Source organism: Epinephelus lanceolatus, chromosome 9, assembly GCF_041903045.1.
Source record: "Epinephelus lanceolatus isolate andai-2023 chromosome 9, ASM4190304v1, whole genome shotgun sequence".
Classification (NCBI taxonomy): domain Eukaryota; kingdom Metazoa; phylum Chordata; class Actinopteri; order Perciformes; family Serranidae; genus Epinephelus; species Epinephelus lanceolatus.
Genome location: NC_135742.1, coordinates 597501 through 609873, shown reverse-complemented (window position 1 = coordinate 609873; position 12373 = coordinate 597501). Strand labels below are relative to the sequence as shown.

Below are 12373 nucleotides of genomic sequence, written 5' to 3'. Positions count from 1 at the left end.
TATGATGTTTTCTGGTTTCTACAGATGAATGAGAAAGTACATTTGTTTTCTCCTCAGCTGAGTTCATCTGGACACGAAGTGGCAGAAAGTGACAGAAAGAGGAAGAAGAGACGGATTAGAGAAGTCACAGGAGCTAACAGGAAACACCAGCTGACTGAAACAGGAAGTGATGTCACATTGCTGATTTGTATTCCTGAATATTCCTGGAAGTCTCTCAGAGCTGAAGTGAAACCAACAAAGTAGAGAACAAAGTAACCAGTTTAAGCACATATACTCCACACCAGTGTGGGTCTATCTGTGGTCTCTGGGTCCACAATGTCCCCACAGTCCACAGTGTTCCCACAGTGACAAGTTAATCTACCTGTGAGAAAAATTCATAGAAACACACAGGAAGTCATGAGCTTTACCAAAACATGTCCTCATAATCCACAATGTCCTCACAGTCCAAAATGTCCCCCAGTCCTCAGTGTCCATTCACAGTCCCACTTTAAGACTAACTGGTCTTCCCAAACACACGGACGAGCACACACAGCTTCATTTCACATAATTGTCTCTTTATTACAAAATAATCAGCTCCTAATTACAGAACTTTACAAAAGCTGAATAAAAAGTAAATCATGCAAGAACCAAAAATAACAAACAACATATTTTAGTGCAATTTTGTCACTTTTTTCCTGAGGTTCCTGAATGCACCACAGAGCTCCAAACTATTCTGTGAAACTTTGTTTTACTCATCTTCACGTCCCTCCTGAAGACTGTCCAATAACTGATTATGTTACTGACTGATCTCCATCCTTGAAGCATGAACTAGTTTTACTTTGTTTTGATGAAAATCCTCCTGCAGACTGAAACTTCATTTATTCACAACAAGATTTGTTTTAACTTTGTCTGTGTTGGCGCATTTAAGGACACTCAGACATTTGAGAATCAGCTGCTGATTTATAAGCTCTGTCATCAGGACGTCTGACTCTGACTCAAAAACTCAGTCAGCTCTCAAATGTCAGATTTTTCAGATTGTCTTTAGATGCTCCCGTTGACTCTGAGATCTTAAGATTGTTTCAGGTTCTTCGTTTAATCTTCAGAAAAGACGAAAAACTGACTGAACTTGACTTTCAGAAAGAAGACGTCAGGTTTGGGTCCAGTAAAAATCTACAGACTCTGAAAATCTGAAACATCAAAACTCAAACTGATTTTTTTCATCTCATCTTCATTTTTTAAGTCAGCTGACACATTTAATCAGGATCATTTTTCAGCTGAAACTGAAGATCTGAACTAAACGTTTAGATCTGTAACAGTCTGGTTTTACTGGTCCGATCCAGTCCGGTCCGGTCCAGGTGTGCTGGTGATGATTCCTGAGAAGTGATTGGCTGGAGCTCCTGACCCGTCACACAGCAGCACAGATCTCTGGAGATTAATGAATGAATGGTAATAAATGGTGTTTAATATAAACTGAACCAATGAAATTAGAAATGTCAGAAAAGTATCCATTGATTAAAATGAAAAGTTATTTCATCACTTTTGTTCGTGATGCCAATTTGACTACCGTACCGTAACTACTGCAGCCCAACGACCACAACGTAGCTGCCATAAGGTAACTACCAGCCACAGGGTCGCCACCCTCCAGTCTTTGCCCTGGTCGCCCCAGTGAGCAGGCAGCTTAATTTTGAGCCGCAAAACCCTGCTAGCAGTGTTAGCATTGCCATGCTAACACTGCTAACCACAGTGCACAATGTTTCCAACGCAGCGCTTTTGGGGCGAGACAGTGTTACTGGGGGTGATCACTGAATAAGTGCTGCTGCTGGCTGATTAGCTCCCACCACACCTGGTTGGTGCACAGAGCAGTGAACTAAAGAATAGCTCCGTAGTTATAGACCGATGTAACCAGTCAAAAATATTCTCAGCCGTTAAACCATTAACATCATTATTGAGAACATATGACCCATACTAAAGATACCATTCTACTGGACCCGTCGATCTGTGCCCGGGTAATGTACGCTTGTTTACACTCATCAAACAAACTGGAGTTTTGGGTTACTCAGATCTGACCTGCGTCTCTGATGTAGAAAACCTGTAAATAATCTTGACCTCCATGAGCAGCAGAACTCACCTCAGCTCTCCTCCGTCTTCCTGTCTCTTTCATCTTCTTCAGCTCCGTCACCTCCTCATCATCCTCCTCATCCTCCTTCTCCTCTTCCTCCTCATTGGCTGGGCAGGACATATTCCTCTCTCTGATTGGTTGCATGGTGGCCAGAAGGGCGGGGATAGTGAAGCAGGACAGAAAGCGAGCCTTTAGCAGTTGGTAGGCGGGGTTACCTGAGAAACGCTCCGCCACCAGCTGACGTACCACTGCCACAAGCTCCTCCTCGTCTTCCTGCGGGAGGTCAGAGTTGACGGAGGGAGCTGCAGGTGGACAAAACAAACGTGTAAATGTAGCAAATACAGGAAGTGCAGCAGCAGCAGCAGGATGTGACGCTCAGGTGTGTTACCTTCAGAGTCCTGTGCCGGTCGGAGGTCAGAGGTGGAGTCAGGCAGGTCGGGAGGCGGACTGGAAGTCATCTCAGTGCTGTCGTCAGGTATGGGCGTGGTTGTCGAGCGTCGGGGTTCGGAGCCTTGACTCAGCAGCTGCAGAGACGATTTGGTCAGAGAATCTTTGGCCCGCAGCAGCGCGCTCAGAGTACACAGACTGCTGATGAACGGCGGCAAATACGGAAGAGCAACGCCCGCTCCAGGTACCACCACTCCTCCACGACCGCTCAGCCAATCACGCACCACCTTCTGGGACTCCAGGAACATCAGGGAGGGGTCAAACTGCAGTGGCTCCCTCCTGAGGGGAGGGGGTGCTGCCGGGTCCGCTCTGACTGTGCCCTTATATGGCAAGAGGACTTTCAGAGGAGGCTGGGGGGAGGAGTCAGGGTCTGAGAGGGGCTGCAGGATGAAGCCTGGGGGGAGGGGTTTAGAGACACAGGTGGGTGGGGCAGGAAAAGGGCTCAGTTGATTCAGAACGGGGAGGCCTACAGGGACAGGCTCAGGGTTAGGGGGGTGAGGTGCGATTGATCGCAGGCTGCCGTTGGTGATTTGAGGGGTTGTGGTCAGCTGATGGTTTAAATTATTCCTGGGTAGAGCTGGGAGGGGAGCGCTTGATACGCACACCTGCTGTGTGCCGGGGGGCGAGGCTGCCAACTTGACCAGCCCACCAGGAGTCATGACCCACATGGATTGATCAGTAAGTAAACAGATCCCAGGAAGCGGAGTCATTGGCTGGCTCTGTGCGACAACTTCCTCTTTAGGGCGGGACTTACGACAACGCTTCTTACGAGGAGAAGAAGAAGAAGTTCTCTTCTTATTGGCTTCAGCCTGGAGACAAAAGACACAGGAGGAGACAGATTGAGAAGAGGAGATGGCCTGAGAGGAGACAAACTGAGTGCAGATAGACTGTGTGGAAATGGACTGAGAGGGGGAGGCGAACTGAAGACAAGAAGACAGAGGAGACAGACCAGGAGGAGGTCACATAGATCTTACCTTTGCCTCCTGAAAAGCTCTGGCCTTCGGAGTCTGGGTCCGAATCCTCCTTCCTTCCTGGATCACACCTGTACCTGTCCCACCCACACCTTTGTCTTCCTGACTGCTCGTCACACTCGGCTGCTCCTCCCTCCTCCCTCGTTTCCTCCGACTGGGTGGGGCTTTGGGACGCGTGTTGGGGGAGGAGTCAGGGGTCAGCTGAATTGAGTTTGAGCCATCATGACTGGAGGGGAGATTAAAACAGGTGTAGTCATGATCGTTGGGGAGAGGAGCCGTTGGGCTTGACCAGGAGGAAGCAGTGTGCTGATTGGTCTGTATGGAGGGGGGCAGGGCTAAACTGGGGTTTTGAGTTGAGGACACAGTCCTGTCAGAGCCGGCAGGTGTGGCGTTTAAGGGCGATGAGGACGGGCTCACAGCTACAGGAGGAGGAGCAGAAGGAGGTGTAGCTTTGGTCAGAGGACAGGAAATGACCCTGGCAGGAGGAGGTCTTTGAGGAGCTATTGGAGGACTGGTCAGGGAGGAGGGAGGAGTCTGACGTACGGGCTGGATGGGAACAGTGCAGACCTGCTGAGGAGGAGCAGCGACAACAGTGTGAGGAGCAGCAAGAACAGTGTGAGGAGGGACCAAGGTCTGAGGAGGAGCAGGAGCGATGGTCTGGATCTGAGCTCTCTTTCGTGGAGATGAAGCAGCTTTCTTCTTGGCTTCAGCCTGAAATGAACCAGAGACCAGTCAGACCAGTGAATTCACATTACCAGTACACAAAGTTTAAAAAACATCCTACGGTGGTCTTGAGGGGACCGTCCGAGGGGCCTTATGTCATTAAATTGAATCACTTCACGAGTCATCTCATGACATCAGCCCTGAAAAGGCGGATCAGTTACCTTGGCCTCGGTGGCTTCCTGCAGAGCTTTGGCCTTCTGACTCGGCGTCCTAACCCTCCTTCCTTCTTTAATCATACTGTCACTCACCCCACCCACACCTTCACCTGCCCAGCCCAAATCTCCCCCACTCTGACTGCTGCAGACAGCCACCTTTTGGCCCCTCCCTTTGGGTGAACTCGAGGTGACGCGATGATGAGGGGCAGGATGAGGCTTGCTGATGCAGGTGACGGGGCTGCTGGAGGTGGAGGGAGGGGCGTGATGACTGGGCGGTGTAGAAACAACAGTAACATGTTGGTTAGAGGATGCGGGCGAGGCAATGATCAGGTTTTGGGTGGAAGGTGGAGCTTCTTGTTGGAGAGAGGCAGATGAAGTAGATGTGGTGTTCAGGGGCTTTGAGACCACAGAGACTGGAATGACACTGTGAGGAGCAGGATGTGGAGGTGACGGAGAGGAGTCGACCCCCACAGGAGGAGGTTTGGGTGGAGCTAAGGGGGATGTGTTCAGGGCAGAGGGAGACTGGACAGAGGGAGCGCGAGGCTGCGTGACAGGATGAGGGATGAAGACGGCCTGAGGAAATGACATGGGAGACATCAAAGGATGCATGTTAGGAGGCATCTGAAGGAGAATGCGGGGACAACTCTGAGAGGGCGTGGTTGGGCAAGGAGGAGGATGGGGATGAGGAAGGTGGGGTTGCTGCTGTCCGAGCAGCTGTTGTTTCTGTTTCTGCTGCAGCTCCTGAAGCTGCTTCAGGATCAGTTTGTGCTGCTGGTTGAACTCCCGCAGCTCCTCCTTTATGGCTCTCTTCTGCTGTAGGATTCCTGCGACGGTGTTCGGACGAACGGAGCGAGGGCACTGAGGCGGAGCCAGTGACACCACCTTGTTCCTCCTCTGCTCTATCATCTCCTTACAGCCAACGACATCCACGTTCAAGGTCTGGAGGAGGAGCAGGAAGACAGGAGTCGAGCAGAGCTTGGTCTTCTCTGCTCGCTCCCTCAGGACATCGGCTTCCGTCTGCCTGTGTTTTGGCGGGATCAGCAGGTTGCCGATCCACGGTGTCACGGCGGCCTGCAGCTGGTAGTAGATCCCCTTGTCCGTCACTCGGCCCAGTGGGTTCTGGTCATTGGTCCTGGCCCTCCCTCGGGGGCCGGAGCTCCGGGTTTTGAATTTGTGCTCCTGGGAGCGCAGGTGGGCTCGGAGCTGGTCAGGTGACACCATCATCATGGTGCTGCTGCTGTGGCGTTCCCCCCACTGCAGCTCTCTGGGAGCTGGTCCGATGATCACGGAGCGTCCAAACTGGCCCACGATGGTCGACCGCACACGACTGTGGGTAACTCCAGAGGAAGGTAACTCCACTGGTCGAAAGCTCAGGAAGGTGAAAGGTGCTTGTGCTTTTTCTACTGGAATCCACTCCTGCATGGGAGGAAAGGTGTACTCCTTCTCTGCCTTCACCACCTCCTTCTTCTTCTTCTTTTTCTTTTTCTCCTCTTCATCACTGTCCATGTACTCCACCACCATCCCCTCGTCTTCACTGCTCTCCTCCTCTTCCTCCTCTTCCTCCTCCTCCTTCAGCGTCATCAGCCGACTCCTGATACTCCTTTTAGCGGTGCCAGCTGCCTTCGTCCTTATCTTCGTCTTCTTCTTTGGCTGTACTCCACTACTCTTTGAAGTTTTCTTCTTTTTTTTGTTTTTCTGTCAACAGAGAGATTTAGAGTCAGTCACATATTCTGTTTAGGCAATTTGTTTTCTGATTTCCTGTCTGTAGAGGAAGTTAAACCAGGCACCAGACTGATTTGACAACAAAGCCGATGAACACGGGGACAGGATGAATACAGGACACATCATCAGGTTTGACTTTACCCTGATGACGCCCTGATTTATTTTGATTCTCCTTGATCGTCGACGCCACGTTAACAACATTATTTATTGAATATGGTAGATCTTCTGGGTTTAAAATACATTTCTCTAACAGATTTTGGACAGTTTGAAAGGCTCCACTTCCTCCCAAACATCACGTCAAACATTTCCGTCTTGGCCTTGGAAACAGCAACTGAAAAAACATTCTCAATTCAAGGTCCACTTACTTTTTCTGGAGCTTTTGACTGTAATTCAGTCTCACGTCAGATCCAGTTTGCTCAGCTCTAATGGATCTTAGATGTTTAAATCTTTCCATATCGGTTCAGCCTCAACTACACGAAAAACAGATGTTTTTGAAGAGGGACGTTTCCCCTTCAATAAGTAAAAATCTGTCCAAATGACCTTAGTTTTACAAAATATCTTCGTCCAGAACACAAAAATGACTTGAACAAGCACTTGGGGTCAGTCAGTGGCGAGAAAGTTTACATCAGCAATACGTCAAACAGCAGTAAGGTCATCTCTATAAACAGATATCTGCATATTAGGGGGTGTAACAATACATGTCTTTTTTTACCATTTGGTACCCATTACAAACTAAACGATATGTTGAACTATCCTGCAGTGTTAATTTCATTGACCAAAACCATGACGAAAATTATTCATCAACAACCCTTTTGTTAAGCGTAAAATAGATCTTGATAATAAAAACTCAGACTGAATCTATGTTTAATTTTCGCTGATGAGACGTGATGAAAATGTTGGTGGTGGACTGTCGGACATTGAAAGCCGAGAATGGCCATGCTTGCAATTCTCTTCAGATACAGCATGAGTGACAGGCTGGTAAATTTCAGTAAATAGTCTGCACCAGGATGTTTCACAGTCAGAGCGGAGCAGCGTCAGGCGTTGGTTAGCTTTTCAAATGATGATCAGTAAGTGTGTGCTTGTAAATCAGCCCTTAAACCTGTCAAACACTGCTGGAGACATGACACACTAATTATTTCATACAACCTGTCACCTTGATTCTGATTTCTGAGACATGAATTAGCCTCACTGGATTAGTTTAAAGAGAAAACACAGAAAACATCAGGACTAAAATGTTTTGAACTTTCGTCGACTAAAACTATTAAGGACAAAAAAACGACTTAAATGGGACTAAAATTAATAAACTTATTCACCTCAAGACTCAGAATAAAACTGAAGTTGCTGTCAGAATCAACACTGCCTGATACTGATCAGTTTTTGTTTTTTCTTTGGTGTTACAGGTGAATTAGACCAGGTGAGTTTACCTGAACAGGGGCAGCTGCTGATCTGCTCAGTTTCCTCCACTCTCTCAGACACTGAGCGTCGTACCGATTAGGAATCTCTGCAGCAATCTTCGCCCAGCGACCTGGCAGACACACACACACACACACACACACACAAACACACACAAACAAACACACACACACACACTCACACACACACACACACACACAAACACACACAAACAAACACACACACACACCACGCACACACACACACGCAAACACACACACACACACACACACACACAACCACGCACACACACAAACATGCACGCACGCGCACACACACTTATCGTGACTGCTAAACACTATATTACCCATGAGCCTCAGCACCAACGCTCTGTGTGTGTGTCTGTGTCTCACCAACTCCATGTTTGTCCACCAGCCGCAGTAGCAGCTCTACCTCCTGTTGGTCAAACGCTCCTCTCTTTGTCCCCGCCTTCAGGCAGTCATAATACCTGCACACACACACACACAGTTTACTTCCTGTCTGAACACACCTGAGGACATACTGACACCTTCTATCGTTCAATCAGCTCTCACCTGTCTCTGCAGCTGGAGTCGGTGCGTCCAGGAACCTCCAGGCGGATCTTCCACCAGTTCTTCTCTCCATGGTGAGACACGGCCTGGAGCAGCAGCTGATGAACAGACGGACACACTAATATTAATATCACTCTGTTAACACCCCCCCCCCCTCTGTATAACTGGTCCCCAATGTGTCCTCTATCAACCTACCTCATCCTCCTCTTTGGTCCATGTGCCTTTCCTCAGGCTCGGGTCCAAAACCTGGTTCCATCTGTAGATCAGCTGAGCTGGGTCCCGACCCTCCATGAAGTAACTCACTGAGAGACAGACAGGTAGAGAGATAGACACATGTAAGAAAGCAGTATCCCAACAATAGTCAGGACACCCTACCCCTTCAGGTGAGGGCTAAGTGGTAGGGGCAGAGGATGTACTGGGATAGAGCCACAGAGTGTGTTGTCACAGTGTGATGTCATTACTCTGTGTGTAGGGGATGAAGTTTCCGATCCTCAACTTGTCCACGAGCTCTTTGAGCAGATTGTCTTCATCAGGAGTCCAGCTACTTCGTTTTAATGAGTCCGAGGCAAAACGCTGGAATGTCTGAAGACACAGGAAGGCCGTCCTCCCCGTCTGAGAGAGAAACAGATGAGAGATACACATGTATTCAGACAAAACTGAAGTTATTGTTCTTGGCCCCAAACAACTCAGAGACTCTTTATCTGATGACAGTTTCTCTAGATGGCATTGCTCTGGCCTCTAGCACTACCGTAAGAAACCTCGGAGTAATATTTGATCAAGATTTGTCTTTTAATTCTCATTTAAAACAAACCTCACGGACTGCATTTTTTCATCTGCATAATATTGTGAAAATTAGGCCTATCCTGACCCGAAAAGATGCAGAAAAATTGGTCCACGCTTTTGTTACCTCAAGGCTGGATTACTGTAACTCTCTATTATCAGGTAGCTCTAGTAAGTCCTTAAAAACTCTCCAGCTAATTCAGAATGCAGCAGCACGTGTACTAACAGGAACTAAGAAACAAGATCATATTTCTCCTGTTTTAGCTTCTCTGCACTGGCTCCCTGTAAAATCCAGAATTGAATTTAAAATCCTACTGTTAACTTATAAAGCTCTAAATGGTCAAGCTCCGTCATATCTTAGAGAGCTCATAGTGCCATATTATCCCACCAGAACACTGCGCTCTGAGAACGCAGGGTTACTCGTGGTCCCTAAAGTCTCCAAAAGTAGATCAGGAGCCAGAGCCTTCAGCTATCAGGCTCCTCTCCTGTGGAATCATGTCTCTCTCTCTCTCTCTCTCTCTCTCTGTCTCATTGTGTCATATGGATTACTGTTAATTTATTATGCTGATCTGTTCTGTACGACATCTATTGCACGTCTGTCCGTCCTGGAAGAGGGATCCCTCCTCAGTTGCTCTTCCTGAGGTTTCTACCGTTTTTTTTTCCCCGTTAAAGGGTTTTTTTGTGGAGTTTTTCCTGATCAGCTGTGAGGGTCATAAGGACAGAGGGATGTCGTATGCTGTAAAGCCCTGTGAGGCAAATTGTGATTTGTGATGTTGGGCTTTATAAATAAAATTGATTGATTGGTTGATTGACATCGTGACCAACTATAAACATCTGGGCACGATAACAGATGACAAGTTGAAATTTGAGCTAAACACAGACATGTTGTGTGAGAAGGGTCAGCAACGCCTACACTGCTTGAGGAAATTGGCTAAGTTCCAAGTCGACAAGACTCTGATGAAAATGTTCTACAGCGCTTATATTGAATCTCTCATCTCTTTTTCTATTATCTGTTGCTATGGTAATCTTTGCATCAAGAATAAGAATTCCCTCGGAAAATGGTGACAGTGGCCTCTTAGGTAGCCGGCATCCAATTGGATAGCCCAGATCACATCTTTAACAGACAGGCGCGCTTGAAAGCTCCGTCGATTCGCTCGGATGTTGTTCACCCACTCAGTTCTGAGCATAGGCTCCTTCCATTCGGCCTTCGCTTGTGTGTCCCACGGCCCACTGAAAACAGGTACAAATACTCTTTTATTCCTGTCTGTATCTGAGCATTGAATGCTGCTGAGGGAAGGAAGTAATGTCATTCATAGCTGCAGCTGCCGCCGTTGTCTTAAATTACTCACTGTTGTTTGTTGTTGTTGTTGTCATTGTTTATGCTATGTATTGACTGGCACTTTGTTCTTGATCGAACCTTTGAGAGATTGCACTTTACTGGTCACTGTGCGTCTTATTGTCACTCTGTACACTTACAGAACTCGTACCATATTTATTATTTTTACCTTATTCTAGCTTATTCAATATAAATATTAATGGAAGTCAGCTGGCAGTCTGGTTGACTTGGTGTGTGCTAGCATGCTGCTCGCTAACTGCTGTCTGTGTGCACGTTACTTGTATTGTCTCCATGTTATGTTCTGTCTTACCATGTTTTTATGTGTGTGTGTCTTTGTGCCTCTATGAAGCTGCAACCTAACTTTGGGACATTCATAATAAAACTGAACTGAACTGAGAGACAGGTCAGAGACAGACAGGTCAGAGACAGACAGGTCAGACACAGACAGGTCAGAGACAGACGGATCAGAGACAGACGGGTCAGAGACAGACGGATCAGAGACAGACAGGTCAGAGACAGACAGGTCAGAGACAGACGGGTCAGAGACAGACGGGTCAGAGACAGACGGGTCAGAGACAGACAGGTCAGAGACAGACGGGTCAGAGACAGACGGGTCAGAGACAGACAGCTCAGAGACAGACGGGTCAGAGACAGACAGGTCAGAGACAGACGGGTCAGAGACAGACAGGTCAGAGACAGACGGATCAGAGACAGACGGGTCAGAGACAGACAGCTCAGAGACAGACGGGTCAGAGACAGACAGGTCAGAGACAGACGGGTCAGAGACAGACAGGTCAGAGACAGACGGATCAGAGACAGACGGGTCAGAGACAGACGGGTCAGAGACAGACGGGTCAGAGACAGACAGGTCAGAGACAGACGGGTCAGAGACAGACGGGTCAGAGACAGACGGGTCAGAGACAGACAGGTCAGAGACAGACGGATCAGAGACAGACGGGTCAGAGACAGACGGGTCAGAGACAGACAGGTCAGAGACAGACAGGTCAGAGACAGACAGGTCAGAGACAGACGGATCAGAGACAGACGGGTCAGAGAGATCGAGACACTGATGGGTGGAAGACAGGCGGACAGCAGCTCCTCCTCACCCCCAGTTCTGCAGCGATGGTCTCCCAGTTTCTCTCCACATGTCTCCTGCTGACCTCCTTCAGCTGGTGCACCTCCTCCTTACTCCACGCAGTCTTGTTGATGGACGGGTGGAGGTAGTTCTGCCAGAAACTACGGATGTCCTCAGCATCCCTCGTGCCCTCAAACTGAGGAGGAGAGGAGAGGAGAGGAGGTGTGGACAGGAGAGGAGGAGCAGATGAGGAAGAGAGGTTAATGTTGACAGTCAGGTGCTTCTACACTCTGCTCTGTGATTGGTTGATTTTTCCACTCACATCAATATTGGAGATTTTCTGCCAATCATGTTCATCATATCGATCACCAAGGAGCTCCTCCTCCTTCTTCGCTCTGACCAATCAGAGACAGACTCACATTATAAACAGATCCACAGATTTTCAACAGACATATGAATAATGTCTATGATGTTGCCATGGAGACAGTCAGTTAGCTTGAAGCTACAGTTGTTTCTATGCTCTACAGACAGACTCACCGTGACGTCACCCTGACAACAACAACATCAGGAAATGTTATGTTCAGCAGTAAAGTTTAAAGCTATGAAGTCAAACACAGTGGTGCGACCTGTCTGATGTTCCTGGTGAGGTTAGATTATGTTCTGTGTTTCTTTGCTTCGTCTTTTATAAACTAGATCCACAGACGCTGAAGCTGAACAACGACATCAGTGTTCACACAGTGGTGGATCCTGATATGGGCCCAATGGGCATTTGCCCAGGGCAGCACTTTGTCACGACGTGTGGGGGGGTGGCAGAATTTTGCTCGGGTTCAGCCCACTTGACATGCTGCTGTGTTGTGCTATGACCTATTCAAGTGCTGGTACTTGTTATTTATGTGACAACGCCTGATCGCAACACAGTTTCTGCTCCACCTGACTGTAGTGCTGAGCTGCTGCGTGAGCAGCGTGTTACACACTGTGCATAACAATAACTATGTCAGGTAACAAACTTCGGTCAGGAAAATGTGACCCGAGCTGTGCTCTAGTGTGCTCGCCTGTAAGTGCACGCACGTGTCTGTGTGTGTGC

General features: G+C 48.2%; 1 protein-coding gene across 1 annotated transcript in view; it reads right to left on the bottom strand.

Annotated features, from left to right (window-relative positions):
- Window positions 1–537: 537 nt before the first annotated feature.
- The window catches only part of snapc4 (small nuclear RNA activating complex, polypeptide 4), a 20884-nt gene continuing 9048 nt past the window's right edge, over window positions 538–12373 (bottom strand). The window contains exons 9-20 of the mRNA XM_078171059.1: window positions 11612–11684; window positions 11321–11485; window positions 8560–8710; window positions 8294–8400; window positions 8102–8196; window positions 7922–8016; window positions 7541–7641; window positions 4401–6089; window positions 3520–4227; window positions 2487–3354; window positions 2108–2400; window positions 538–1404 (exon numbers count right to left, since the gene is read on the bottom strand). Coding sequence (XP_078027185.1) covers window positions 1303–1404; window positions 2108–2400; window positions 2487–3354; window positions 3520–4227; window positions 4401–6089; window positions 7541–7641; window positions 7922–8016; window positions 8102–8196; window positions 8294–8400; window positions 8560–8710; window positions 11321–11485; window positions 11612–11684 — 4447 coding nt within the window. The 3' untranslated portion in view covers window positions 538–1302. The remainder of the gene's footprint in view (window positions 1405–2107; window positions 2401–2486; window positions 3355–3519; window positions 4228–4400; window positions 6090–7540; window positions 7642–7921; window positions 8017–8101; window positions 8197–8293; window positions 8401–8559; window positions 8711–11320; window positions 11486–11611; window positions 11685–12373) is intronic.